The sequence below is a fragment of the Eutrema salsugineum genome, unplaced genomic scaffold (genome assembly GCF_000478725.1).
Source record: "Eutrema salsugineum unplaced genomic scaffold, Eutsalg1_0 scaffold_22, whole genome shotgun sequence".
Classification (NCBI taxonomy): Eukaryota; Viridiplantae; Streptophyta; class Magnoliopsida; order Brassicales; family Brassicaceae; genus Eutrema; species Eutrema salsugineum.
The window spans coordinates 1,252,345-1,279,990 of NW_006256812.1; the positions used below are offsets into that span (position 1 = coordinate 1,252,345).

The following is a 27,646-nucleotide window of genomic DNA, read 5'->3' on the forward strand; positions in this document are numbered from 1 at the left end:
TAACATTTTTTTTTTGGTTTTATGTTTTTTTTTAATTCGAAAATTATAATTTTCGACCAATCAGGATGCTTCATTTTGAAATGATACCGTCTCTTCAGGTTCGTCGGGATTATACTGTCTCCTTAATATTAAAATTTTTTATCTAAAAAACTGTACCATAAATCCTTCTTGATCCCCTGATATATAGGGTATTAAAGCTCTTAACCATAACGTCCGATGGATGGCAAAATCTCTGCCGCAACATTCATGAGCCAACACGTTTGCCTGCCACGTTCCAGACATAGAGCAAGATAGTAACGTCTCCGTCAAATCTAACGGAACTCCTAACGGGATTTAAAATAAATAAAAAAAGAACAACACCACCAGCTTTTGGCTTCACGCGCCTTATTACGGTAAGAAGCTATATAATAATTTGCATAATGAGAGTAGTAGGGTTAGTGACTTAGTGCAAAAACTGAAAAGGCATGATATAATTAGAGCTAAACTCACATTTACTACTATTGCACAACTGCACAATAACCGTTCTCCTTTAATCTAACGGTCCAGATTCGCTCTAACAATAATTGACCATACGTTTCTTTTATAACACTTCAAGGAAAGGAAAGCAAAACAGCAAGACGTTTGTGAACGAATAGCCAAAGTAATATGGAGTTTGAGAAGAGAGGAGAGAAGAGAAGAAATACAAAAAGGCAGAAGGAAGAAGAAGCGGTTCGTAACTGAAACTGAAAAGCCTTTAAGAGAAAAACCCGGAAAAGAGAAATGAAATTATTTTTTTATCCAACAGTGCTTTGTAATGAATTTATGTTCTGACGTTCTGTAATGAATACAGACATAACCGTCGTGTCTCGTTAAAGAAAATAGAGTTTATTTAGTTTTTATTTATTTTACATTCTTCTTACCCATCTTTGATAACTCTTGTCGTCTTCTTCTTGTGTGTTTCTCTGATGAATTAACTGCTTTAAGAGTTTTGGTTTCTGAAGCTCGATTTTTAGCTGCTCGTTGCTTTTGTAATTGAGATTAGAAGAAAAGATTGGATTTCCTCGATGGCGAATGTAGATGTTGATTTCAGAAGATCAGGTGAGTTGAGAGATAGAGAAATTCTCTTTTGACTTCAAATACCCAAGTTTCCTTTTCCTAGCTTTTTCCCGGGAAAAAGTCAACATTTTTTCTTTTTTGTTAACGAGCTAAGAAGTTTCGAATTTTACAACTGTTTTTAAAATTTGAAGGGTTTTTTTTTCTTGGAATTTAGGGTCTTATGATGATCAATTGTACATGGAGCTGTGGAAAGCTTGTGCAGGGCCACTTGTGGAAGTTCCTCGTTATGGTGAAAGAGTTTTCTACTTCCCTCAAGGTCACATGGAACAAGTAAGCTTTAAACATAATAATCAAAAACTCCAAAATTCTTCCTTTTCTTCATATTCCTCTTTCTCAATTTTTAAGACTTGAATTTCTTCTTTATTTTGTTTTTCGCCAGTTGGTGGCTTTGACTAATCAAGGAGTCGTTGATCAAGAAATACCTGATTTTAATCTTCCTCCAAAGATACTCTGTCGAGTTCTTAGTGTCATGTTAAAAGCAGAGCATGAGACAGACGAGGTTTATGCTCAGATCACATTACAACCAGAGGAAGATGTAAGTTCAACAAATCTTGACTAATGTGATCAATTCGGTGAATTTGAATTCGATTTTTTTTAATTTTCTTTTGCAGCAAAGTGAACCTACAAGCCTTGATCCACCTCTAGTCGAACCTGCTAAACAATCGGTTGATTCATTTGTTAAGATTCTAACAGCTTCTGATACAAGCACTCATGGTGGATTCTCTGTTCTTCGTAAACACGCCACTGAGTGCTTGCCTTCACTTGTAAATGTTTTATATCCTTCATCTCTGTTTTTCCGATTTTTGATCCTTCTTTTGCTGATTTTTTTCATTTCTTTATCATTTTGATTCCCCAATTCTTAGGATATGAGACAACCTACACCGACTCAAGAACTGGTAGCTAGAGATCTCCACGGCTACGAATGGAGGTTTAAGCATATATTCAGAGGTAAGAAGATATTCTCTATTGAGTGAGGGTTTTCTAAGCGTTTAAGAGTCTAATGAGTTTGTCTCATTTGATAGGGCAACCGAGGAGGCATTTGCTTACAACGGGCTGGAGTACATTTGTAACCTCGAAAAGACTTGTAGCTGGAGATGCATTTGTGTTCTTGAGGTTGTTTAAAAAAAAAAAAAAGCTCGAGTCTTTTTACTTTCGTGAGCTTCATAGTAACTAGTCTTATAATATGTTATGTTGGTTTAAAGGGGTCAAACTGGGGATTTACGAGTTGGCGTGAGACGTTTAGCGAGGCAACAAAGCACAATGCCTGCATCGGTGATCTCGAGTCAGAGTATGCATTTGGGAGTTCTTGCTACTGCTTCTCATGCTGTTAACACCAAAACTCTGTTTGTTGTCTTCTATAAGCCGAGGTAAAGTTTTGAACTTTGCATCTGATATAAGGTTTGCTAGTCAAGGGGTTTTAGCTTAACATCGTCTCTCTTCATTTCAGGATAAGCCAGTTCATAATCGGCGTGAACAAGTATATGGCGGCCATGAAAATTGGATTTCCTATCGGTATGCGGTTTAGAATGAGATTTGAAGGAGAAGAGTCTCCTGAGAGAATGTAGATTCCTCATTTCCACTTTGATTATTTGTGGATGCTCTCTTGATTGAGGTTGTTTGAGATCTTGACTGGTTTCTTCTTCAGATTTACGGGTACGATTGTTGGTACTGGAGATCTATCTTCTCAATGGCCAGCTTCGAAATGGAGGTCGTTGCAGGTTTAGTAGTGAATGTGATCTATTTTCTCTAGATATATGGTTCTTGTTGCATTACTTTCTGTAAATTTTGAATCTTTTTTGCTTCCTCTTTTTAGATCCAATGGGACGAGCCATCTACGGTTCAGAGACCAAACAAGGTCTCAACGTGGGAGATCGAGCCTTTCTCACCATCCGTGCTAACCCCAACACCTACTCAACCACAATCAAAGTCCAAACGGTCCAGACCCATTAATTCATCATCAGTTTCAGGTACCTTCAAAAAACAAAACTTTAGGTATTTTATTAGAGATACCCTGAAATGGTTCTTAGAGTTAACCATGTCCAATATGTATTACAAACAGTTTCATATCAAGAAGGAAAGATCTCTAATAACCAAATCCGGTTTTCTATCTTCAGTAATTCGTTCTCGAGTTTCATCTTGCATTGCAGAAATCACAGGGAGTCCTATCGCTTCTACTTTCTTGAGCCTCGACTCCAATTCATCACTCAGACTTTTGTTTCAAGATCCATCAACCGAAAGAAACTCCAACAAACCAGTGTTTCCAAGCGGATTACAATGCAAGAAAACCGAGACTCCGGTCACAAGTTGCTGTAGGTTATTCGGATTCGATCTCATGAGCAAGCCTGCTTCTACTGCTCCAGTTCCTCCTGACAAGCTACTTATTAGTGTGGATTCAAACAATTCTGGTTCTGCCAAATGTCAAGATCCTAACTCACTGACGGAGCAGAAGCAACAAACATCCACAAGAAGCCGAACCAAGGTATAACAAACCATTCATCTTTATTACTTCAAATTCAAAAAGAGAACATTTTTTTCTTCTAAAAATTAAATATGACACTTTGTATGATGAAAAGGTGCAAAAGCAAGGAACAGCGGTTGGACGTGCGGTTGATTTAACGTTGTTGAGATCATACGATGAGTTAATCAATGAGTTAGAGAAAATGTTTGAGATTGATGGAGAGCTTAGTCCAAAAGACAAATGGGCTATTGTGTTTACAGACGACGAAGGAGATATGATGCTCGTTGGAGACGATCCATGGAAGTTAGTGCCTTGTTTTTATGCTCTCTCTCTCTCTCTCTCTCTTTTTCTATCTTAACGCATTACGGTCTCAATTATGATTGTTTTTTTGTTTAACATACTCTCTTGAATGTGCAGTGAGTTCTGTAAAATGGCAAAGAAGCTATTCATATATTCGACTGATGAGGTCAAGAAAATGAGCACAAAGTCGTCGTTGGATGATGAAGGTACGATCGTAAATCTTGAGTTGGACCAGAGGACAGTTTACCTATAATTATGAAGTTCTTGAATTTTTTTTTTTTTTTTTATCTATGTTGGATTCTCTCACCGAGTCACGAAGTTAGGTGGTTTGTAAGAAATTTTTTTTTTTTAAATTGAAGTTGGATGGTTGGTTATTTTGCTAGCTAGGAATGTACTAGAGAGGGATTGTATTCAACACAAAATGCTTATAGAACCTATAGAGAAGCCTTGAAGAGTCCATAACTTGACTTGTATGAATTGTGTACTTTACTTTTTCGACGTGGATTTGATCGTAATGACTAATGATGTGTTAGGGGATCAATCAATCAATTATGAAAATTTTATTAAGTACAATCTGATCAACAACGACTTCAATCTGATCGAATATCACCTATGCTCAGTTGACTAATTAACCCCAAGTAAATAAATATCTATAAAAAATAAACGTGTCAATCCAATACAATGTTTGTAAATTTGATTATTTTAAAAATTAGTAGAATAACCCTTTTTCGTTAAATAATAATTGTATCTAAGAAGACAAATGCAAATAACCTGCTCCCTTAATATTGGGTTCCGCGTAACAAAAGACCCACCTCTCTTTTTTAATATTTATTTGTTACTACTATTATTATACATTTATTGATAATATTGACGTTTCAATATTAAAAACCCTCACCTAAGACCACATTCATCGTATTTTATTGATTTTTGTTAAAATAGGTAATCATCATTAGGATCTTTAGACATGCGAAACCACACTAAGCTTCAGAGAGATCATAAGCTCGGTGTCGGTGGGAATGTTCACTGATGAAACCACATTTTCATTATTGGTCCAGTTTTGGGCTTTCTTTACATCGTTATATCACAACAATAAAGTCATTTGTCGGCAGATAATTTTTTTTGAGAGTTGACGTCCGCTACATCATTCCTTACATTAAAAATGTATACAATTAGTTAAAAACTACCAAAAATATTCTCTAATTCGAATCGAGAGTAGAATGGCAAGCAGTATGTGATGTAATTTGCATGAACAGAAGATGATTAAATGTGAATCACACATTGTTGATTAAAAACAATATAAGATACATATGCAGGAAAAAAAGGATTTAAAGAGCAGTTTCACGCGCTTTTTGCATCTCCTTTTCCATTTTACCCAAAAAGGCAAAACCCAAGAGAATATTTTATGATCACGCGCTTCACGTGGGCTAAGTGCGCGTATATATTTTCCGTCCATTTCTATTTACCTGCGTACACCTCTTTGAACATAATATTATTTACTCTTCAAAAGTAATATTTTACTACGACTACAATGACAAAAGGGGAAAAAATAACCTGAATTACTGGTTTTACTATCAAATTTGATTCATTGCGCCAAACAATACATTGATTTAATCTCTCTTCAGCTCTAATGATTTGACTAGTTAATTTAAATTCATGTTATAAAACATGGTACAGTATAACACATGGTTTTTGAGTAGACGGATGAGATTAATAGCCATTCCTTTTTCTGTAATCGGGTTATAGTTATCACTTATTATTTTATTTAATTCAGGGAAATTGAATTAGTAGTTTATTTCGCAGTAAATACTAAATAGTGAGGTAGTTAGAAGCAATAAAAAGTTATAAGAAATCACTATTTAGAATAATATTATATGGTGAAAAAGAAATAATAATAGTTTAGAAAATAAAAGTATTTGGTGACGTGGTCTGTCAATTTCCTCTAACAAATGAGTATTGACTTTTATGAAAGGTTGTCTATCTAGTCAAACAGTAAAAAATCACCGTTGGATCATTAATAATCAAAAATGATTTGAGACATATTTAATGCGGTGTCTTTGATTTCTTCACTCTCTCCACTACCTAAAAAGAAACAGCCTAAGCTGAAGAAGAAGCAGAAAGGAAAGAAAGAAACAAAACAGAGCAAAACAAAAATGGGAGAAGAAAAGGAAGAAGAGAAGGCGAAGCTGGCACTTGTGTTAGCTGCAAAGTCAAGATCATTGTTGTACACGTCATCACCTGCAAGTCCACGTGTGTTTGCTTCTCCGATTCACACTCTAGCTTCTGTTCCTTTTTGCTGGGAAGAGCAACCAGGCAAGCCCAAGAATCCTCTTCGTCCTCTCTCTTACCCAAAATGTCTTGATTTGCCACCTCGTTTGCTCCTTCCTGGTGAATTTGCTCAAATGCCCTTGCCTGAGAGGAAACATGGGCTCTTTGGGTTCTTGAGGAGGAAAGGGAGAAGGGATTTTGTTGTCAGGGGTAGTTATGTCTTTCTGTCGGAGAACGAGAGAGCAGGTGAGATCAGCAACAATATGAAGATCACTAGGTTTGACAGATCAGGGAGTTTCCATGGTGGTGGACCTGTAAAAGGATCTCACTTTTGGGTAAAGTATTCGTTTTTTTTTTTGGCTCCTTCGTCTTCCCAAATCTTTCTTTTACTTAGTTGGTTTGGTTTGGGGAAATGCAGGGAAGTTTATGTAAAGGATTGAAGCAAGCAATGCCATGGAAGAACAAGAAGCTGAGAAGTGAATAGGTTTAAACCTGTTTTCAATTGCATTGCTTAAACAAAACACTAATCATCTTCTATCTACCTATTGAAGATCAAGTTGATGTAAGAGTTACTAAGAGTGTATGTAAGACTAGCAATTCTATTATATTGTAAAATTAATATATTTGTGATGTATGCTATACTATACATATATATGTGTGTGTGTACTCGAGACTCATGAGCCATGGCAACAAAAAAGTTCCAAGCTTTTCAATTTGTCATTAAGAAATGAATACATCTGATTGACAGGGAGTGTACATACACACATGCCTTTATATAAGTTTCAGAAACAAAAACATGAGTCTGGCTTATTTCATTTGTAAAATAGAAAAGAGTTAAAAGACCAAAAAAGGAATATGGAAATCTGAATGTAAGAAAACATTGCTAGGATTAGCTCTGTTTCTTCCCTGTGACACCAGCAATAACCTGCAAAAGCAAATTGGATCTGAGTAAAAATACTTGAAGCATTTGTTTGTCTACGCATATTTCAGTACTGGGTTACTAAACAAAGGGTTAACTAATAACAAATATATTTTGTGCCCAATCCTGGTTTTATGAAATTAACAAAACGTGATCATGATGCTACTCGTCCATGAAGAAAAGCATAGCATTTTCACAGAGTCATACATGAACCAAGCGAATCATATGAATATGCAACAAAGTGAGGAGAGGCAAAACATTGAGATGATGTTATGTTACAACACACAAAACAAAATAAAAATACAGAACCTGGAACCATCTAAACATTCGCCTAACCAAACATAGGAATTCACAATGCCGAGATTCCGGATCAGGGACATACATTAGAGAGGAAATCATCGAATAATTTAACCATCTAAGTATAAGAAATGTTCAAAATTTGTATCTGATACTTACATCTGTAAGTGGAGGCGCTTTGACTTGCTTGGAAGCCTCGAGTGAATCTAGAATAGGCCTCACAACAGCAGGCAAAAAGAGTCCTACACAAGATGAAGAACAACCTTCAGAAAATGTAACAACACATTGCCTTTTGCTAACACTAGTCTTCTTAATTAACCAGCTATCGAAGTAACCGAGGCTGGAACTAGGTTCCAACTTCTGACGCCACTCTTCTTTGAAAAGCCCTAGATATGGCGATTCCGAATCTCGAAATGTCCCCTTGCATACATTTCTAATTTCTCAGACCACTACAAAAACTAGCCATACGTTCAAAGAGGGTTTCCAGAAACTAGATAAATCCTGAAGCAAATCATTTCTAAGAAGAAAAGAGATTGCCGATCGATCTTTTCGATCTGTGAGTAACGATTATGAATTAGGGTTCATACCAACACCGCCGATTAAGCAAGACGCAGCGACAACCGGCTCCTGCGCGACGAACATCCTCAGTTTCTCCATGACCGGCATTTTTCCCACAATTCGATTTGAGACGAAATTCTCGGAGCTCGTCGATGTCTTTGATTCGATTGATTTTCCGGACTACCCACTGGGCTTTTAAAAAGGATCCTCTAAAATCGGGTCGGGTCACCGGGCCCGAATGTTCGCAATCAAATCACTTTTCCGGTTTTGCCACGTAGTCGAGTAGTTAAACGAAAAACTAAAAAAAAAAGAGTGAAAAAGCTAGGATTTTTTACCCAAGAAGTGAAAATCAATTCAACTAAAATTTTTGTCACTGTTAAAAGCAATTAATTAATTTTTCCGGTTAAAGTTATAAGCACAAAGTTTCATCATCATCTCAACGTCCATAAAAATTGTATCACACAAAGTTGTTAAATCTATACATCACCTATATATATATATATATATATGTAGTCTTTAAAGTTGTATTAAATCCACGAAACATAAACAAATTACATAAAAAAGAGACAGAAGCTATTTATGTGTACATGGAAGAAAGATCATATAGCTAAGAAATCAACACACGCAGATAAATACTCACATGAAAGATCATTTCATATGTATGAATTTTAAGAAACTTATCAAACTAGAAACATAATATTAACAAAATTCTTACAACAATTTACATTCTCATCAACGAAATTCAAAAGCTGCATTCGAAGCAAATCTTAAACTAACTTCAAGATCATCAAGCTGCTCACTGAGAAAAAGATGATCTTTTTTCAGAAAACCTTTCGAGGTCTCTCTTCTTCTTCTCTTCTCTTCTCTTTTCCTTCTCTTTCGACCTAGAAAGATAGCATCTGCATCCATCCCACAGTCCAACCCAGAAGCAAACCAGCACCAACAAGACTCATCCCCAAAGCTAAACCAACCGCGTACTTAGCTGCATTCGGTTTAGCCCTTTTGTTTCTTCTCTTTCTCCCCGGTTTTCTTGCTTTGGAATTGCTCCAAGGGATGGAAATTGGTGGCTCGTTGTTCTTCTTGTTGTTGTTCTCAATCTTCTTGTTCTTGATAAGTGCTTCAAGCTGAAGCAGCTGTAGCCATTGCTTATACCCGAAAAGCTCTGAGGCTTGCTTGAACAGGAGCTTCACCAAATGCTCTTTCTCTGCATACGCCTCTTTAGCCATGTTTTCCGCTTCCCTGGCTCGTGTTTGGGAACGCCTCAGCGCTTCTAGTAGCTCTGATTTGCTTAATTCAGACTCAGACGAATCCTCAGTTCTGTTCAGGCAGCTTCTTGGCCCGTGCTCGTGGATGGTTTGCTTAGAGACAGAGTAATCTCGGAGCCCATCAGAGTCGAAACAACGTGGACTACCATAATAAGAGCGTTTCATCTTCTGTGGTGTTGGTAGATCACAATTCTCAACGTAGTCTAGAGACCTTTGTGCAACCAAGGAAGCTAATTCATCTCTATCGGTGGTTCGCCACCACGGTCCAGCTTTCTCGCTCGAGAGAGGATTCCATGGAGCACTCGGATCGAAAGATAGCTCATTTAGTAACTTTTTCTCAGAGGACTCATCATACCCAGTGGAACCATAACTTTCCCTCGTTTCCATCAACTCTATAAACTCTTGAAAGCTTTCGGACTTGAAAGATTTGGCTCCCAGTTCAGGTTTCTTGTCAGAGATATCGACCTCAGGCTCTAATGGTTTCTTCACTTGTTCCTTGTGGTTTGGCTGAATGTGGTGATGATGATGATGACCCCATAATCTGGCATTGTGGGGTAACACATCAGGGAAATTAGGGTTTCGAGGCATGAAACCTGCACAAGATGATTGATTCGGAGGATCAACAAGAGCTCGAGTAGATCCAGAATCTCCAACCTGTTTAGTTGAAGCAGCTGATAATGAAGATTGGCAACAGGTTAACTTGGGAGCTCTTTTAGCGTCTTCTTGGACAAAGCAACGGTTAACTGTTCTTTGCCAAACTGCTCTTGCTTCAGCAGCTGCCATCATTTCACCATAACTCTGTAATAAGACAGAAGACTGAGGATGAAAACAAAAACAATCAAAATGTGATTCAGGTTTAGCAGTCTAATTAACCATTTGATTCCATTTATAGAAGATAATGAATCATTTTAAAAGGAGGAATCTTTCTGAGACGGCCAGATAACCTCTACGAAAGAAAGGTGAAGACAGATCCATCACCAAAAAGCTTGCCAACCCTTTTCAATAAAAGAATCTGATGTTTTGCTTTAAGGGAAATTGAAGAATTAGTTCCTAAGTTCACTAGAAGCAAACAAATCAGAGCCAGATTCTGGTCAAAATTAAGCAAACTCTTTTTTAACCTACCTACCAACTAAACAATCATTCTCTGCAATTATTATCAAATCAGAATCAAATCCCAAAATTTTATTAAATCCCCAAAAAAAAGACCATCAGACCCGATGAGACCCAAAACACGAAAACAGCGGATGATGAAATAAACTGTCGGCAGCATAATCACCAACTAGAAACGAAAAAACTTCAGAGAAACAACAATAATTTGCAGAATTTCCAAAAAAAAAAAAAAAAACCAACCAGAAGAAGAGAGTAACACCGGGATCAATCAGGGACGAAATCCACACACCGGAATAAAAGAATCGATCAGATATAACGAATCGAGAGGTCACTCCCGTGAAGACAGCAAAAAAAAAAGCGGAGATAGAGTTGTCTGATTTTTTTTAATTGTCAGAGATTTTTTGTTTGCTTCCGATGAAGCTTTTGAATCTTGCAGTTATCGTTTTCTTCATGTGTCATTCAGCACGCAAACTTCCGCTAAACGGTACCGTTTTTCAGGACCCATAGTTATGTTTCTGAGTCTTTGAGTCCACAGATTTGCCCATAGATTTCACACGAGAACCGTTCGATTAGATATTAATTACACGTGGCGCGAAACAAGAAGATCGAGTGGGGATTCTCTCTCTTCTTTTTACGGATAAGACCTTTTATCTACATGATTTGGAGACTTAGGAGCGAAATCTGGCTCTTCAGAATACGCGCCACGCGCTATTAATACCTTATGTCTTGATTAATACTAGTAAAAACAAAAATCTTAATCCACAGAAGATTTAGCTAACTCGATTCAGTTTTTCTAAAACTTTTGATATTTGTCTCAATTACCTTACGAAAATTTTCAAAAATAAGATCTTAATACATGTTGATTTGGTTTAAACTAGATTTGAAGATTAGATTAGAGTATGAAGATTCAAAAAAAAAAAAAGATTTGAAGATTAGGTACAGAGAATGTAAATAGTGACGTCGCCTAGTAATTGAACGTTAGGTGAAGCAAAAGTTTCTTCAAGTCATTATATGGTTAATTGTCTCTCTCTCTCTCTCCCCACTATTCTCCAATTGATAGTTACATTAGATATTTTTATTATCTGATTCCACAAGAAATTTAAACAATGATAATTTTATAGGAAGATGCTTTATGTCAGCACTAATATATTCGTCATAATTAAAACAATATAAGATGCATACAACTAACATCATTAGAATAGGTATCAAATGAAATGGACACTTTTCTTAACAATAATATTAGGGATAATAATGGGTTTAATCAAACATTTGATGATTCATATATCATTCGTCTGCATCAAAAATAATGGCGCACTTTTATAATTAACCACAAGATAATATAATCTACTACGTAATACAATCACGGCCAGGTTCTTTACGAAAGCCGTCAAAGATTTCATAATCTTATTAAACTGTAACGGTCTAATACTAGCGAATCCTCCCTAAAAAAACATAGATTTACAATAATACGAACTAAATCTTTATTCAGGTTTATTTGTTGACAACGTTTAGCTAGCATTCGTTCGACTTTATTTCACAATAGGATGAGCGATAGCTGGGATTGAATGGCGTCTAGTTCTGTTTTTTTTTTTTTTTTAATTGTTAAATATTGCGAGTGTGTATTGTTGAGGTATTTAATTCGGTTTTGAAGGTTGTCTTGGTTCAGCAAGCATACAAAAATCCAAGTTGAACCAAAATTATTCGGTTTTGATGTAATGTTTGCTTTTGCTCTTTGCAATTATCGGTACACATAAACTTGAAATCTCCAATGTGATTGGAGTCGGTCAGTCCGATTCCATGAATCCGGTCAAATCCCAATCAACTAAGTCAATGCAAACCATGTCAAAGTTAGATAAATAGATGATGATATTTCCGTATATTGAAGTCAAGTCAAAGATATATTTTATAAATCTGGATTAAGGTCAACTCAATATTCCTTCCACTGCTTTCATATGTGCGTCAGTGCGTGTATACACCAAAAATATACCATAGGGAGAAAAAAAAAAAAAAACTTACATTACAAAAAAATTACGAATCTGAAATACTCTACCTCACTCGTCTTTTTGGCTGTAATAGTTTTCCCGGAAAATGTTTTATTTTCCATTGTCGTAGGAATCTCTGAGGCTGACGAACTTCACAGTGCCATCACCACCACAAGTGATAAATCCATTCCGACAAACTTGTATGTCAGTGACCCCAGCCTGCAATAAATTTGTAATATAAACTCAACCTTTTAAGTTTTAAGTTTTTAAAGATGACACAAAACCTGAATATAGTTAGGATTAAACGAAAGAATAAAGAAAACCTACTCTAGAAAATCGAGACCTTATTACGGCTAAAATGGTTTATAAACTTTATAGGTTTGGGTTTTGGTTAGCCAAAGTATAAAACATTTTCCAAACAATAATAAAGATATAATTTGATTATATGCCGAACGATTTACCATAAATTCAGATTCACTAAAACGAAAACCCAAACCGAAACCTTTGTAAGAAAATAGGATGAAAGGTTTAAGCTTTTACTTACCCGAATGATTCCACCGTAGCCTCTAGAGTTTGGCTGCAGGAAAGTGTGTCTTTCGTGTAGTTTAGGCCAATGATGAATTAACTTTGCTGCTTTTGCATCCCAAAGTTTAACATCTCCGTCTTTGCTTCCCGTCAAGAACAGACTAGTTTGCGGGATTGTCGATATTTTGGTCACGCTCCCTGATATTTGCACCAACCAGATTCAGAGAAACATTTTCCAATTTAAACAGAACATGAAGGTCAAAGTAGGGTATAAGGTTCGCACCTAAGTGAGCCTTTGGTATATACCAAAGCATCCCATTCTTGTTCTGATCTCCATCAGTCGAAGTTCTTCCGTCAAAGTTCCTTTGCTTCTTCATCTTACCCGTTGCAATATACCGGAAATCGTGCAATCCAACATCACCATTTTTGCCACCGGTTACAATCATAGGAGAAATTGAGCCACTACCAATGTCATTATCAAATACCGAGATAGAGCGTGCACCACCTTCGTGTAAGGAAAAGAAAAGAAAAAAAAAAACAGAAGAGTTATGGTTATGTGAAAATGATAGTAATGTTGATTAATCTGCTATTTTCGATTTGTGTTATTGGAAGAGACCTTCATAACAACTGATGGATGCCTGAGAGGTTGATGGGGGAGCTAGAGTATCCCATACAACTACATTGACACCACTTGAGCTATATCCTGAAGCTGCAACGATAGATCCACTCGAACTGATATATTCTACATCTCTGCAACCATATCAACAGAAAACAAATGGTAACTTTTCACGAGTGAGTGCAATAAATTCCAAATTTTGGGTGCTTTTAGCACATTAGTTAACGAGAACTTAACAACTCAAGGATCATGAAACATACGATGCATGGCCATTGAAGCAAAGAGATGATTCAACAGGATGGATATTGCTTCTTCCTCCAACTTCTGATTGCCAAGTGCATACTGTTCCATCCAATGCAGCGCTAGCAAATCTGTGTCCGCATGGACCAAATTGCACTGCTGATATTGACGCCAAAGCATATGGAGGAGGAACATTTGCAGCAGGCAGAACACCGTATGTTGCAGTAGCTCTGTCTTTCCCAAACTACAAGATGTAATAATGTTTGCATAATAAGATCCACAAGGATATTAAGAAATGCCACCCTGTCAAAATGCTTCATATTTTATCGTTGACATTCAATAGACACTCGTTAACGTGAAATAAAACAAAAGAAATTAAACAGATGATGCAAATGCTTAGGTTCATACCTCCCACAAGTAAATGTGAGTGTTGCTTGAGCCAACTAAGAAGAGAGGCATTTTTGGGTGACTAGAGAATGCTCTCGTAATAACAGTTCCAACTGTTGGTGGAGGATCAACAAACTCCTCAAAATCTTCTTGAGTTTCCCAACCTAGACCAGAGACTCCTAACCCAGTGTAACCCGGAACTCTGTGAGCTTTCCCAGGCTTGGAAAGAGAAACGACACCAACAGTGGCCCCACCTAACCCAAGGTGTGCTCCTTTCTTGTCCCCAAGACCAACACCGAGTGAGACACATGTTGGAACAGGAGTTGACTCAGAGTTAGCCCAACCATTATGTGGCCAATCAGCATCTGACCATATATAGTTTGACTGATCATCGCGGGAACCACCATCTTCTAGGTTACAGAAAATGATACCCTGCATGTAACAGAATCCACATTCAGGGATGTGTTTATGTCTGACGCCACATTATTACTACGCATAAGAAAACAATGCAACAACAAATACACATAAACTTGGTGTTGCTATGGGGAAATGCAATATCGTAAGAAACTTTTATCTCGAAACAGGATAAAGACATAAGATGATTGGAGGTTTTCCAGGATTCAGACTCATCTTATGCATAGTCAAAGTTTTGTGCATTATATATGGCAAGTTTCTACAACTTCTCAAATCACAAAAAAGTAAAGATAGACAAATGCGATTACTGACCTTGCGATTGCTAGCTAATGCAGCTTGCCCATGGTTGATGGCGTTGATACATAGGGCCTGTTAGAAAGATGAGAATACTCAACCACCAAACATAGCAAAGTTTCCACAAAGAATATCAGTACTTGTTGGTCGATGTAAGAAAAACAATTACCTCTATGAGTTCCCCTGTCCTCTTATGGATTTCTTTGGGGTTCTGGAAAGCCGAGTTTTCATTGGCAGTTATTGTAGCTTTATGCGAAGAATTTGAAGCGTGGCTTGTAGGTGAAGCCACCCCATTACTACTCTTACCATCTTGACTGCATGGCACATTGAGCTCATTATTCCCAGTTACTTCTCTGTATATATCACTCCAATCTTCCAATGGTTTTAATTTTGACCATTCAGATATGTCAAAATTTTCTAGCAAACAAGCTTCGAATACTAGATGAGTATCAACACAAAGCTTCCAAAACCTCACAGAAATTGCAAGGTCCCCATTGTCTTCATTCTCTATACCTGCATCTGGGATAGCTCCATTAATAAAATTTGCATGAGATTCCCGACATTCGTGCAACCATAACAAGGTAGGAACCTGAATTCTCTTCTCTATTTTCTGTTTCAAGAGCAATACAAGTTGTTTTATATGGTAGGAAGAGAGTTGAGCAAGGGTGCTAATCAGTGTTTTTCCCAGAACGGACATGATCTTCTCAGTTACAAATACAATGTCATCACTGGAACACAATGATGTCTGAGCACCAAGTTTTTCAGAGGAACTACTATTCGAGATACCATCATCTAGATCGATCGAAATAGATACCAGCTTATGTTTCACAAAGTCTGAAACATGCTTCCAGAAACATGCTTGTGTTACAAGACGCCTTTCATCTTCTGGAATTGAGTACACTGGATAGCCAACTTCGTTGTTCTCAACAATAGAATTAACTCCTACATCTGATGCATCTGGAACACTAACAGAAACTTCTTGGTCGTAAACTCTCTTCAGGCTTTCCAGGTCAACCTCATAAGGCATATGCCCATGAAAATATGCTATCGTAAGGGGCTGCACCATTCGAAAGAGACAATTTACATCTCCCAGAACCCAAGCCATTGCAAGTCTTGCGCAATATTCGACTAAATCAAGAACAACTGCGAGTCTTGTTTTCAGGTTTTCCACAGAGGAGCCCAAGCACAGCCTTATAGAAGTTTTTAACCTAAAGAAGGATTGCAGAATTCCCTGGAAGTAAAATCGCAAAGCATTGGACCACTTTGGTTCAGGTCCAGATGATACCTTGTTTTCCTCAAAGCATGGCATTGAGTGTAAGCCAGTGACACTGCATGCAGCAATGATTCGTGACAATACAAAGGATTTCTCTTCAGTCGCTTTTAGAATCAATTTACACAACGCTGAGTATTGGAGGAGATCTTCATCTGCGTGAGACTTGTCTACCGAGAGTCCTAAGGAACTATTTTCCTGAAATAGATTGTATCCCATGGATAGTAACCCATAGTTGTATGCTGACAGAATCATCTGCAGATGGAAAACAAAGAAGCAGATTACACTGGCAATCAAAATTAGATAAGTGAGAAAACTAATATCATGTGCATGTATTAGTAGTGGAAACCGCATACCAAATTACGCAGGCAAGATGAAGACAACGAAAATCGCTGGTAGAATTGTTCCAACGCTGTTTGTAGCTTATGTTGAAATCCTGAGAGTTTCTTAGACGAAACAATTTTAGAAGTCATTAATTGTGTGGATGCTTCCCGTAATAGCTTTGAGAGGAACTGGACAGCTAAACCCAATCTAAAATGAGTGTCCACAGTAGATGAAACACCGCTTGATACCCAATTAGTCGAATCAGGAACAGAATGCTCAAGAACACCATGATTCGTACCACCATGACTGCCGGCAGATGCTGAAAGACACTCCAGCGCCTCGAGCTAACAACTCGCAAAAAGAAAGAAAAAAATTAGATTTGACAGCAGGGAAGACCAAACTCAATTCTCAGAAACAACAAAAGAGTCTACAAGATATACTCTGCCGCAAGATCTTTAACAAAAAATTGCAGATAAGGATATTCTCTTGATCCTAAAACGACTTATTAAAAAGATAGCTCTAGCTCCATTCCCTATACAATAAGTTCATAGACTTCAACATGGTATTTTGGTGCAACATGTATATCTGGAAGAAAAATCCCAAATCCTTTGTCATTTGCAAGCACAGAGTATATTCTAGTTCCCGTTATAACTTACCGGGAGCCCACATCTGCTGAAGGCAGTAGAAGCCATTAAGGTAGCCCATCTACTAAGATTTGAAGCATTCCTTTCCCCCAAAGCGTTCTTCACAGTATTTTTGGTAGTCAACATGAGACAGTATAAGCCAATACTAGGATCCACAAAAGAGATGTGATTTGAAGTAACAGTAGAGTTCCCAGTAACAGGGTTCTCTAGACATCCAGCCATAGCAAGAAATGACTGGTGGTACTCTCCTAATTCCCACTGTAAACCAGATACAGCTTCATGTCATAATTTGAAACTCCAACAAAGAAAGGTAAATTCAAAAGATAATAATATTTGCAAGCAATTATAATCACCTTAAGAAGGCTTGCCAGCCAAAAGTCTCCTCTCTGAACAGCAGATGGGAGTATATATTTCTTTATAAGATTACTTTCCAGGGCACCACCCTGCCCATCAACAAGCCGGCAAATTACGAGCGCAAGCTGCTCATCCTGAATATTTTTTATACAAACATTTATCGCAGATGAAGCTTCACCTCCAAGGAGAAAGAAACCTACAGCCAACTCCAGTTGGTGTTTACCCATCAGCACATATGCATTTTTCAAGGCTGCTGCCTTATTTTTCTCATCCTGTAAGAAAGATACATCAAAGTAGGAGATATGCCATTAAATATGATATCCTAATGCCAGAAGTCGTACAGAAATAAATAATATCGTTTGTACGAATACCTGAAAATTGCGTGAAAGAAAACCCACCAAGGGTTTATCTTTCTCATCCTTGCTTATTTTGAAAAGACCAGCCAAAACTTGAACTCTATTTAAAGCTATATAGAGAAGCGCACAATCTTTAGGATTCTTGTTCTTCAGGTATTGCTGTCGGGCCAGTTTCTCAATCTACAGAAAGGACATAGCATCAAAATAAGAGATGCACATCTATTTATTTTACCATCTGCTTGTTGGAATCATTAGAGAATTTCATTAAAGTAGAGAAACCAAGAATAAATAGAAGGAGTTGTAATACACGGGTTCTTGCATAGCTAGTTTGGACCAAGCATTGAATTTTAAAACTTACTCGTGAACGCAATTGTGCTACATTAGAATACCAAAATCCAAAACCCAGTGATCGCATTTGTTGCCATGATGATTCATTTGGTAAAAGAGAATCAGACAAATTTTCTTGAGACTCTGAGTGAAAAGCCCATGCTATCATACTAAAGTCAATATCCAACTCTTCAATAGATGCTGTTTTGCCAGAACTTCGAGTCAAGTACAGCTGTTTAAACCTTAGTGTGACCCAAAATCTACACAGCAGAAAGAACACAAAAATCCATGAATACCATTCAGTATCATTCATGAAGGAAAGCAAAAAACTGCCCCCCAGTGATATACAAGACCCTCTGATCAATATTTCGCAACTGATGTAACTTTTATGAGGCCGACAAACAGCTAGATTTTTTTTTTTAAAACAGGAGAAAACTGGCCTTGTGAATTAAACACACGTGTGATCTTTCAGCTTTAACAGGTTAAGGGAGAAAATGAACATACATGATAGAACATTTCTTTCGCAAGTCCATGTTATTTAATTGGTCCTTCGTAAATTAGAATTAAGAATAAAGATTATCGTACCTTCTCCCAGCGTCATCAAGACTTGCATAGACAGAAGTAGAATGTGGGTTACTAATTTCGCTAAGAAGGTCAACGATTGCAAAATATTGCATCTTTTCTATCCTGGAAATATTTGCTTCATCTGTTAACTTCTTCAGATGTTCACAGAACCCACTAAACTCCATGTCGGTGGCAGGTGAACTGTGACTACTATTGGGACTATAAGAATCCATATTGAAATTTGACTGCAACCCTGCCTGAAACTGTGAATTCTGTAGTATTGAACCAGATGTCCCACCCCAACTGAAATCCTTAAGATTTGGGCCATTGGAGAGAGACATTTCATAATATTTTGACAAAGGGATATCCGGACAATTATCTGAATTTACAGCGTAATCCTTCTTGGAGGCATCACTTGATGTAATATATTCAGCAAAATGCCTTAAAGCTGCGCTTGCTCGTTTCCAATTTCCTGAACACATCAGAGGTAACAATCTTTAGCTAAGGTGAAATTAACCGCATGACACAGGTAATGCTCCTGCACGAAGAAAAAAATAAGAAGGGAAAGCTAAATAAAAGCTAAACAGCTTAGTTTCGGTATTGATTGAAGAAGGGAAAAACCAAAAACACTTGCAGCATATCACCTGAACGTATAGCTACAAGGAGGGCTTGAGGGTGATATAGAGGCAAAGCACCTCCTAACTTTTCCACCATATGTAACATGCTCGCAATGTCAATAATACTTTCTGAACCAGATGCGGTCCCAGTTAAAAGCATACTATTGGATTGCCAGTCATCAATTGCATTACTTGTTGGAAGTAGAGGAATACACCCTCTGCTATTAGATGCAGTATCAGCTTCTTTAAGATCAATAAGACCAGAATCAGATAACAACTCAGAGTCTCTGCCTTCTTCTGTAGCATTCACTAGGTTGGGAAGATTGGCTGCAAAAATTTCTGGATTGTTATCGATCTTTTGCTTCTTGTCAATAACGGCCAGCCATTGCCCATGTAGGCTAATATAATCATTATGAGCAACGGCAGTCATAGCTTTGGAGCCCCACCATAAATCATGAATAGCAGAAAATGTTCGAGTAACAGCAAAGCACTGCCAAATTTGTGCCTCTGAAGAATAATCAGAGACAGCGATACTGGTACTTCTGCAAGGCTGCCGAGCACTGTCATATACCCGCATCTCCTTCTGTGTGCAAACTCCAAGCAGTAGCTGATCATTGCCCACAGCTGACCATCTTACGGCAGCAACCTCTGCATCAAAATGTAACTTATCCTCAAGTATGAAAACCCCTGAATCTATAAGGTGTACAATCTCCCATATACTAATTGTGTGGACAGCTTTTGAATGATTCTCTGTACAGAGTGCTGCTATCTTGTGTCCCGAATCAGTTAGAGATATAACACTGACCGGATTTTGGCCAATGGTAAGCATGCCAACAAGCTCCCAAGGAATGGAAGGTGTTGAACTTTCCTGAAGACTACTTCTCCACAGTTTTAAAGAGCCATCAGCTTGACCAGTTGCCATAGTATAAGCTTGATTTTCAATGTTCATGTCATTCTCTAAAGCCCTGCCGCTTGGATTGACCACAGCAAAACTACTAACTTCATCGTAACGGTGAGATTTAGGTATTTCTGAAGAGCATGCTCGAACAGCAATGCAATTTGTCTTACCAGCAAAAGTATCTTCGAACAACCACTTGCCCGATTCAATACTATCAAAATCATGAAAATGACAGTCGCAGGTGGTTCCTGCTGCATCGAAATGATGCAAAGTCACTCTCCACGACAGAGCATCAAACCGTTTCTCTTTCATCCATACACTCAAAAGCAAAAATCTGTTACTTTTGAATGTCTTTCCAAAAGAATTAGACAGAGGAATTGCAAATATGCTGGTCGGACCATAATCCAAAGGGTGGCTAACTGAAAATGGTATGGTACAAATGTAATGGGTTAGAAAACCATCATAACCCATCCCACAATTCCTCAAGCTAAAGCAATCAACGCCTTCTACATGTCCCACAAGAAGAAATCTTTCATCATTCAATGATGAAGGTGCCCAGCATATACTCGTGTACTTCAATCTTAAATCTAAATTTTGAAGCCGTCCACAAGGTTTCCAAGTAGAAACTGATATAGGATGGTCAATAGCACGGTTCAAGTAATCACAAGAGGACCAGATTATTATCAAACCATTATAGTCCAGAGAAGCAGTGTATCTCGCCTCACATATGATAGGATCAAAGGCCACCTGTAAGATTTTCCCACCATGACCATCAAGATCTAATACTTTTTCCGTAATGCACTTCAATACACTGGATCTATTTGGAGATGACTCTTCTGAGTCGTGTGATTTTATTGTGTGCAAGGAAGACCAATATACAGTATTGCGCGGAGATAAACTAATTGACGAGCAGATAAGTGGCATGCCATAGAGGTTATTTCTAGATACAGAAACTTTCTTAAGGGGTAATCGATCAGAAGAGCCTGTAGCCTCAGCTCGAGAGAGTGGTTCCACACCAATTTCATTTGATTCTTGTTTCGCCCACAATGTGATCCTCGGAAACCTCATGGGAGAGATGTCGTCAAGACAATGGACAGCCCACAAAGAAGCCGACTTTCCAGGGCCGTGTCCTACCAACCACTCACAGTTGCCAACATTTTCATGAACATACTTTTCTATAGAAAACAACTGATTAGTACCTTCCATGGTTTTCAATATACCCCCTATGCGAGTTCCCCAAACAATAAATAAATCTCTGCCCAAATAGCCATCCAAGACCTGATTTATCTCTATCACAGCTACCACGCAAAACGATTTTTTATGATCATTCACATCTTTGATGCCTTTCTTTGTCTTTCCACCATCTACCTCACTCCATAACCTTACTGCCCCATCCAAGCAGCACGTCATTAACACATTCCTCGTTGATTTCCCTACACAGATTGCAGACTGCTCTGCAGCCACCGGTCTCCACTGAATCATGGATATTCTCTGAGGATGAGGCAATTCAACTTTACGATATGACTCCCCATCACTATAATAGGCCAAGACGCGTGTACCTGCCTCATCACAGTCGACTGGAAACTTGCTCCAAGATGTTGCTGTCGCAAAAGGACCCTCGGATGACCAGGTGGAGGACACCAGATCTTGAAGGTAATCCCCTTGGAACTTCCAAGCGATTTCCCAGGATTGGTTCCTTCTCTTCCAGAAAACAATATCAGTTCCACCAACAATTATCCCATCGCTGGATCCTGTCCACTCAATTGCTTCAACTTTTGATGCTTGCACCAATATAGCATTCTGACTCCAACAAAAAGAACCTGAATATGAGTAAAGACATAAAAATTTAAGATATCCAAAACTAAACTGGGAGAAAGAAGATACACATTCTAATCATTTCCCAATGGATCCTTCTTTTAATAACCAGTGTCAGTACTATACTTGTTGAACCAAGAAGATGGAAACCATTAGTGGCATCACAATCCAGACCGTGAACAGAACAGAACTATAAACACCTCAGAAGAGAAATTATTTCCAACAGGCTGCACTGGCTACTAACTACACTCTAATCGCGTGTTGATTTGCAAACTAAACAGACAAGAACCACGAATTGTTCAAAATGTAGAGAAGCTTCGAAAAAGCCATTTTCTCAACTGAAAAGAAGGAATAATAGAAAGCTTTAGATTAAGTTTTACCATTCAAATCACTGGGATCACGCGCGAAGAGGCAGATATAGTTCCCAGACCCGACCGCGAGCTCGCCTAGAGACGGCGTTACAGGAGACCACGAAACAGCAGTAACTGGAGAAGAAGATTCGCCGGAAACCTCGATAATTTGACGGAAAAAGGGACCGTTGGTGGAGTCTTCGCCGCGGAGAGGGGAAGGTAGATGAGAGATGACAAGGAGAGTGGATGCTCCGTAAGCAAGCCATGAGTAGCCGGCGAAGTCTGGAAGCCAGTCGATAGAAGATTGGGATCGGGTGGGAGCTGGTGGGACGATCTCCGATCTAAGTAGCCGGAGAGGTAACTGATCGATCGGATCTGTGACCGAGATCGCGTCGTGACTCGTCTCCGGCATTTTCACGGGTTTTAACGGAAAACGCAAATCTTACTTTCCCGTTTGCACTACCATGTAAGTCACACTAACCTGATGAATTCCGTGTAATGTATCTCATTTAGGCCCAACAATATTTCATTTGAGACTCTCTCTCTTTTTTTTGGGTTATGATGTATAATAAATAGTATAATGTGTATTCAGCCTATAGATGTAGAACTAGCTATATTATGAATCTTCATTATAGTAAAATTGTAAATAAATTATCACGATTTTCTTAGTAACATATAAGTAAGTGAAATCGCAAATTTTATGACGTTGATGTTTTTTATATGAACATTTTATTAAACCAATGAGCGGATACGGATCGATTGCATGAATTTTTGTTATCCTTGTGTATAGATTTGGCAGAATAATGTTAAAACTTAACAATATATATAAAGCAGTCAAAACAACGCACAAATGACTCGGTCAAATGCGAAGAATCATCATGTTTCAGTCTAAATGTTTACAAAAATCTTTTTAGGAAAATAAATAAATAAACAAGAGTTTTTGACAAGTGAAGGCGTGCACGAATTTTGATGATGATACGACCAATAAAGAATTAAGTCCATCCAAAACACCGACCTCTTTGATCACTTCTTACTCTTTCTTGTTCTTTCTTTTTCAACACACTCTAAAAAAAAAACTCAAAAGCCCTAAAACAACATCATCGTATAATGTCCATAAAACCAATACGACCCTACTAAACACTCTCTAATGATGCTAAATCATGCATCTGATCACTTCCTGGCTAATCCCAAAACTCGTATGTATAATCAATTCGGTGTAGCCTTGTAATGATTTCGTTTGATTTACTGTCATTGCTTTGTAGTCTTGGTGAAAACCGGGTCGGTCCAGATAAATCAGCAGTTTCATATCCCTCACTAGCTTGGTATATAATTCGCTTTTTACTGATCCAAAAGCAAAGAGAAGAGACTCATTAAGAGTATCTCTCTTCTTAATTAATCAAAGCCCTTTTAGATTAACCCGTGTGTTGCCTTCAATCTCACGCTGGGGTCAAGAAACAAGTCACGCCTTCCCAACACCTTATAATCACTAGTGTTTTTGTTCCCAACTCCCCAAAATCATGAAACTTTTCTTTTCAAAGTATATATAATATTTCCTATTTTTCGCCTTCGAACACTATAAAAACCAGTTGCATTACAGTCAGTACCTTTCACTCTCATATCTCCCTGTCTCTTTTCCATTAAAGATGACCAATATAGTTGTCCCGGTCTTGTTCCGTCTTTGCTTTTTCTTGTTCATTATTCAAGTACTGAACATTGCGAGGTTTAGCGCTGCAACTAAGTTTTACCAGTTCAAGGTAAAGTATCAACAATATTCAAACCATAATCAACATCTCATGTATGCATTTTCTGTATTCTTTGCTCTGTTGTGTTACTGATTTCTCTAATAGGTACAAACAACGAGACTCACCAGGCTATGCCAGACAAAAGAGATTGTAACAATCAACGGGAAATTCCCTGGCCCTGCAATATCCGCTCAAGAAGATGACAGAATTGTCGTTAACGTTATCAACATGACCCCCTATAATACCACAATCCATTGGTATGCTTATGCAGATATATATATATACACATATATACAAAGTACAAATGCTTAGAAGACAAAACTAGACTAACAAGCGTTGTTTCTATTATGTGCAGGCATGGTATTAAGCAGAAACTGTCATGTTGGTATGATGGTCCATCTTATATCACACAATGTCCAATCCAGAGTGGACAGAGTTTCACATACAACTTCACAGTGGCGCAACAAAAGGGCACATTTTTTTGGCATGCACACTTTTCTTGGCTTAGGGCTACAGTATACGGTCCACTTATTGTATATCCTAAAGCTTCTGTTCCTTACCCATTCAACAAACCCTTCAACGAGCATACTATTCTCCTGGGTAATTTTTATTCTTAGTAAAGTCAGTCTCATTCACTAATTGAGGTTACTGAAGTTGTTTGACGTCGTTTCACGATAATCTAGGAGAGTATTGGCTTAAGAACGTGGTAGAGCTGGAACAACAGGTACTGGAGAGTGGAGGACCTCCTCCTCCAGCAGATGCATTCACAATTAATGGTCAACCGGGACCTAACTACAATTGCTCCTCTAAAGGTAATAGATATCAGAGTGTGATGATTGATTTGCAACGAGAAAACAGATTATTGATCCTTGTTTTTATGTCTTTATATTCCAGATGTTTATGAAATTGAGATAGTGCCAAGGAAGACATACCTGCTACGGCTGATAAATGCTGGCATTAACATGGAGAGCTTCTTCACCATAGCTAATCACCTGTTAACCATAGTGGAAGTAGATGGCGAGTACACGAAACCTTTTACAACAGAGCGTGTGATGCTTGTGCCTGGACAGACAATGAACGTTCTTGTCACAGCTGATCAAGCCATTGGGAGATACTCCATCGCCATGGGTCCGTACGAGTCTGCAAAGAACGTCAAGTTTCAAAACACATCAGCGATCGCTTACTTCCAATACTTTGGTGCATTGCCTAACAGTGTAACGTTACCAGCTAAGTTGCCTATTTTCAATGATAATATCGCTGTTAAGACAGTCATGGACGGGCTCAGAAGTCTAAATGCAGTCAATGTTCCAAAAGACATTGATGCACAACTCTTTATCACAATCGGGATAAATGTAAACAAGTGTAACTCTGAAAATCCAGATAACAAGTGCCAAGGTCCCAGAAAAGGAAGATTAGCAGCTTCAATGAACAACATCAGCTTCGTCGAGCCTAAAGTCTCGATTTTGGAAGCTTATTACAAGCAGCTGGAAGGATACTTCACTTTAGATTTCCCAACCACGCCGGAAAAATCCTATGACTATGTCAATGGGGCACCCAATGACATAGCCAATGACACTCAGGCTGCAAATGGGACCAGAGCAATAGTTTTCGAGTATGGGAGCAGGATACAAATCATCTTCCAGAATACTGGCACACTCACAACGGAAAACCATCCAATTCATCTTCATGGACACAGCTTTTATGTTATTGGCTATGGCACAGGGAACTATGATCAACTAACAGCACGATTTAACATGGAGGATCCTCCTTACTTGAACACTATTGGAGTCCCAGTAGGAGGATGGGCTGCAATTCGGTTTGTTGCCAACAATCCAGGTAATTCTTTTTCGCAACACTTCCCTAGCATTACAACCCACCCACATTTTTTTACTGATAAAATTTCTTCTTTTTAAAAAAAAATGAATAGGGCTCTGGTTATTGCATTGCCACTTCGACATCCATCAAACATGGGGAATGAGCACCATGTTTATAGTGAAAAATGGCAAGACCGTGATTGAGAGTCTACCTCGTCCACCTGCAGATCTACCAAAGTGCTAGGCTTCATTGAAATTAGCAAATGGTGACAGCAAACGAGGATAGAGTGTTTTTGGTAACAACCACAGAAAGCAAATTAGACGCTTCCATTTGCCTGCTCTTATTCATTAATCTAGAGCAAATGAAATGTCATTCAAAGGGATAGAAGAGAAAGATTCAGATTTTTTTATTCAGATTTTCCAATGTATGATAAAATCCAAAAATACACATTACACTGTTTGAAAGCCAAGAGTGAAAATATTATGAATTGCTACAAACTGGCGATTCACATAAGAAAAATCCACCACACAAACAAGAGATTCTTTGATCACCTCCTCAGACATTATAACTTAATTAAGGGTTAGCCTTTTCTGAAGTCCAGCATTTCTCTCCTGCTCCACTAACCATCGACGAAAACAAAAACCTCTGATTGCTTTTCAGATTCAAGTAATCAACCTGTCATCAAGGGTATTCACTGATGAAACAATGTACGCCTAACAAGAGAAATCATCAGAAGAAAGAAATCTTATTAAAAACAAAACCTTTTCTGGCTCAAGAAGCAGCAGACAATATTCAGCAACTGGACCACTTGAGGGATCTAACTTAACTTCTTGATTTGGTTGCTCGCTGTTGTAAGGACTACCAGGAGTAGGACAGATGTAAATCAGCCTTGACTTCAAAGAATTAGCAAACCAAGCTTTCTCTCTTTGCTACATCCATTAAAAAATCAAAACCAAAACAATCAAGACAAAAGAAAAAACCGATCTTTCTTTCTTTCCAAGACATTACTGGGTTATGTATTTCGTACCTGAAGCTTGGCCTGGTCAGGATTCGACGCATCAATGACCTCAATTCTTCCATTGATCCGGAATTGCTCCCAAGAATCCGAGAAATACCAACATATCTTGGAAATATAAAACCCACCAAATTACAATCGGAGTGTAATGTAATATAAATCGAGCATGAGAGATTTCTCACCTCGGAATACGGACAATGACTAAGCTCTTCAATCTGCAACAAAAATGCAAGAATTTACAGGATGAAAAATGAGACAAAATTCGGAAGTAGCTTCAGGAGAAATGCCACCATAAACTGTAAAAATTCCAATGACCTTACGACTACGAAAATCGGTGTTGATTTGAATCCTATCACTGTTCTCTTCAAATCCCCTGCCAAAGTGCCACCGACAAATATTTCATCTCCCAACCAATCGAATCAAAGGACATTCTGACTAAAAACGGAGATAATCACGCACATTCGTAATCACCTGAATACGACGGTGCGATTCGAAGGCCGTCCATTTAAACCAATCGTCGCCTGAAAACACACATCATCTAACAAGTGAGCAGCATCGCTCGTTGTGTGCGTGAACAAAGAGAAGATAAGATACAACAAAATCACATACGAGCTGAACATAAGAAGAGTGGCTTAGGTGAGAATTCGCCTCGATCGCACCAAAGAGAAGCTGCTTCCATGGCGCTACAGCTGTTCCCATCGTCATCATTCACCGATTTTCGGCCTTTCCTTTCCATTTCAGCGATACTATTTACACATTGCCGCCATTAACGTTAAACGGCGTCGGTTTCGCTGCCAGTAGTTACTTGATTTAACTAACTTTATTTAATG

At 38.2% G+C, this 27,646-nt stretch overlaps 8 protein-coding genes across 12 annotated transcripts; 3 read left to right on the top strand and 5 right to left on the bottom strand.

The window, feature by feature from the left end:
* The first annotated feature begins 754 nt into the window (after positions 1-754).
* Positions 755-4,287, top strand: LOC18015527 (auxin response factor 11). Of its 3 annotated transcripts, none has more exons than XM_024155100.1 (13): positions 755-1,077; positions 1,250-1,365; positions 1,475-1,630; positions 1,707-1,859; positions 1,959-2,043; positions 2,118-2,208; positions 2,298-2,462; positions 2,543-2,656; positions 2,741-2,813; positions 2,909-3,062; positions 3,210-3,574; positions 3,669-3,856; positions 3,971-4,287. In XM_024155100.1, exons 1-13 carry the CDS (start codon positions 1,044-1,046, stop codon positions 4,104-4,106), a joined length of 1,830 nt encoding a protein of 609 aa, XP_024010868.1. In that variant the 5' UTR covers positions 755-1,043; the 3' UTR covers positions 4,107-4,287. The 3 variants fall into 3 exon arrangements, with proteins under 3 accessions (XP_024010868.1, XP_006397845.1, XP_024010869.1); XM_006397782.2 differs by having other exon boundaries at positions 3,243-3,574; XM_024155101.1 differs by lacking the exon at positions 1,707-1,859.
* Positions 4,288-5,936: 1,649 nt separating this feature from the next.
* LOC18015528 lies at positions 5,937-6,765 on the top strand. Its single transcript, XM_006397783.2, has 2 exons — positions 5,937-6,453; positions 6,537-6,765. The coding sequence occupies exons 1-2, from the start codon at positions 6,004-6,006 to the stop codon at positions 6,600-6,602; spliced, it is 516 nt and encodes a 171-aa protein (XP_006397846.1). The 5' UTR covers positions 5,937-6,003; the 3' UTR covers positions 6,603-6,765.
* Positions 6,766-6,802: 37 nt separating this feature from the next.
* LOC18015529 lies at positions 6,803-8,055 on the bottom strand. The gene is made up of 3 exons (XM_024155103.1): positions 7,922-8,055; positions 7,494-7,576; positions 6,803-7,043 (listed from the first exon to the last, which is right to left on the bottom strand). Exons 1-3 carry the CDS (start codon positions 7,998-8,000, stop codon positions 7,008-7,010), a joined length of 198 nt encoding a protein of 65 aa, XP_024010871.1. The 5' UTR covers positions 8,001-8,055; the 3' UTR covers positions 6,803-7,007.
* Positions 8,056-8,483: 428 nt separating this feature from the next.
* Positions 8,484-10,727, bottom strand: LOC18015530. 2 transcript variants are annotated; one of them, XM_024155102.1, is made up of 3 exons: positions 10,508-10,700; positions 9,812-9,955; positions 8,484-9,698 (listed from the first exon to the last, which is right to left on the bottom strand). In XM_024155102.1, exon 3 carries the CDS (start codon positions 9,542-9,544, stop codon positions 8,777-8,779), a length of 768 nt encoding a protein of 255 aa, XP_024010870.1. In that variant the 5' UTR covers positions 9,545-9,698; positions 9,812-9,955; positions 10,508-10,700; the 3' UTR covers positions 8,484-8,776. The 2 variants fall into 2 exon arrangements, with proteins under 2 accessions (XP_024010870.1, XP_006397848.1); XM_006397785.2 differs by having other exon boundaries at positions 8,484-9,955; positions 10,508-10,727.
* Positions 10,728-12,146: 1,419 nt separating this feature from the next.
* Positions 12,147-22,726, bottom strand: LOC18015531. 2 transcript variants are annotated; one of them, XM_024155098.1, is made up of 16 exons: positions 22,275-22,726; positions 19,209-21,899; positions 18,586-19,036; positions 18,032-18,260; positions 17,689-17,853; positions 17,317-17,589; positions 16,976-17,221; positions 16,352-16,663; positions 14,895-16,250; positions 14,744-14,800; positions 14,039-14,449; positions 13,651-13,874; positions 13,391-13,524; positions 13,058-13,279; positions 12,794-12,972; positions 12,147-12,468 (listed from the first exon to the last, which is right to left on the bottom strand). In XM_024155098.1, exons 1-16 carry the CDS (start codon positions 22,654-22,656, stop codon positions 12,361-12,363), a joined length of 7,440 nt encoding a protein of 2,479 aa, XP_024010866.1. In that variant the 5' UTR covers positions 22,657-22,726; the 3' UTR covers positions 12,147-12,360. The 2 variants fall into 2 exon arrangements, with proteins under 2 accessions (XP_024010866.1, XP_024010867.1); XM_024155099.1 differs by having other exon boundaries at positions 19,209-21,879; positions 22,275-22,408.
* Positions 22,727-23,651: 925 nt separating this feature from the next.
* On the bottom strand, positions 23,652-23,882 carry LOC112086213. The gene is made up of 2 exons (XM_024155090.1): positions 23,849-23,882; positions 23,652-23,749 (listed from the first exon to the last, which is right to left on the bottom strand). Exons 1-2 carry the CDS (start codon positions 23,880-23,882, stop codon positions 23,652-23,654), a joined length of 132 nt encoding a protein of 43 aa, XP_024010858.1.
* Positions 23,883-23,887: 5 nt separating this feature from the next.
* LOC18015532 (laccase-6) lies at positions 23,888-26,189 on the top strand. The gene is made up of 6 exons (XM_006397787.2): positions 23,888-23,998; positions 24,092-24,243; positions 24,342-24,586; positions 24,670-24,798; positions 24,881-25,822; positions 25,914-26,189. The coding sequence occupies exons 1-6, from the start codon at positions 23,888-23,890 to the stop codon at positions 26,042-26,044; spliced, it is 1,710 nt and encodes a 569-aa protein (XP_006397850.1). The 3' UTR covers positions 26,045-26,189.
* Positions 26,187-27,597, bottom strand: LOC18015533 (pyridoxine/pyridoxamine 5'-phosphate oxidase 2). The gene is made up of 7 exons (XM_006397788.2): positions 27,426-27,597; positions 27,288-27,337; positions 27,132-27,189; positions 26,999-27,031; positions 26,829-26,924; positions 26,563-26,730; positions 26,187-26,476 (listed from the first exon to the last, which is right to left on the bottom strand). Exons 1-7 carry the CDS (start codon positions 27,522-27,524, stop codon positions 26,375-26,377), a joined length of 606 nt encoding a protein of 201 aa, XP_006397851.2. The 5' UTR covers positions 27,525-27,597; the 3' UTR covers positions 26,187-26,374.
* Positions 27,598-27,646: the final 49 nt, after the last annotated feature.

Coding starts and splice junctions, on each gene's coding strand:
- LOC18015527 (XM_024155100.1), top strand. CDS start 1,044: ATGGCGAATGTAGATGTTGATTTCAGAAGATCAG. Junction 2,463..2,542: donor GTTGTCTTCTATAAGCCGAG/GTAAAGTTTTGA, acceptor TCTTCATTTCAG/GATAAGCCAGTTCATAATCG. Junction 3,857..3,970: donor GTTGGAGACGATCCATGGAA/GTTAGTGCCTTG, acceptor TTGAATGTGCAG/TGAGTTCTGTAAAATGGCAA.
- LOC18015528 (XM_006397783.2), top strand. CDS start 6,004: ATGGGAGAAGAAAAGGAAGAAGAGAAGGCGAAGCTGGCACTTGTGTTA. Junction 6,454..6,536: donor TAAAAGGATCTCACTTTTGG/GTAAAGTATTCG, acceptor GGGGAAATGCAG/GGAAGTTTATGTAAAGGATT.
- LOC18015529 (XM_024155103.1), bottom strand. CDS start 8,000: ATGCCGGTCATGGAGAAACTGAGGATGTTCGTCGCGCAGGAGCCGGTT. Junction 7,577..7,921: donor TTGCTTAATCGGCGGTGTTG/GTATGAACCCTA, acceptor CATCTTGTGTAG/GACTCTTTTTGCCTGCTGTT. Junction 7,044..7,493: donor AAGCGCCTCCACTTACAGAT/GTAAGTATCAGA, acceptor TTGCTTTTGCAG/GTTATTGCTGGTGTCACAGG.
- LOC18015530 (XM_006397785.2), bottom strand. CDS start 9,943: ATGATGGCAGCTGCTGAAGCAAGAGCAGTTTGGCAAAGAACAGTTAAC.
- LOC18015531 (XM_024155098.1), bottom strand. CDS start 22,656: ATGCCGGAGACGAGTCACGACGCGATCTCGGTCACAGATCCGATCGAT. Junction 19,037..19,208: donor CCTTGTAGCTATACGTTCAG/GTGATATGCTGC, acceptor TGATGTGTTCAG/GAAATTGGAAACGAGCAAGC. Junction 12,469..12,793: donor GCTACGGTGGAATCATTCGG/GTAAGTAAAAGC, acceptor AATTTATTGCAG/GCTGGGGTCACTGACATACA.
- LOC112086213 (XM_024155090.1), bottom strand. CDS start 23,882: ATGGAAAAGAGACAGGGAGATATGAGAGTGAAAG. Junction 23,750..23,848: donor GGGAGATATGAGAGTGAAAG/GTACTGACTGTA, acceptor GATTTTGGGGAG/TTGGGAACAAAAACACTAGT.
- LOC18015532 (XM_006397787.2), top strand. CDS start 23,888: ATGACCAATATAGTTGTCCCGGTCTTGTTCCGTCTTTGCTTTTTCTTG. Junction 23,999..24,091: donor CTAAGTTTTACCAGTTCAAG/GTAAAGTATCAA, acceptor TTTCTCTAATAG/GTACAAACAACGAGACTCAC. Junction 24,587..24,669: donor CGAGCATACTATTCTCCTGG/GTAATTTTTATT, acceptor ACGATAATCTAG/GAGAGTATTGGCTTAAGAAC.
- LOC18015533 (XM_006397788.2), bottom strand. CDS start 27,524: ATGATGACGATGGGAACAGCTGTAGCGCCATGGAAGCAGCTTCTCTTT. Junction 27,338..27,425: donor ACTCTTCTTATGTTCAGCTC/GTATGTGATTTT, acceptor GTGTGTTTTCAG/GCGACGATTGGTTTAAATGG. Junction 26,925..26,998: donor GTCATTGTCCGTATTCCGAG/GTGAGAAATCTC, acceptor TATATTTCCAAG/ATATGTTGGTATTTCTCGGA.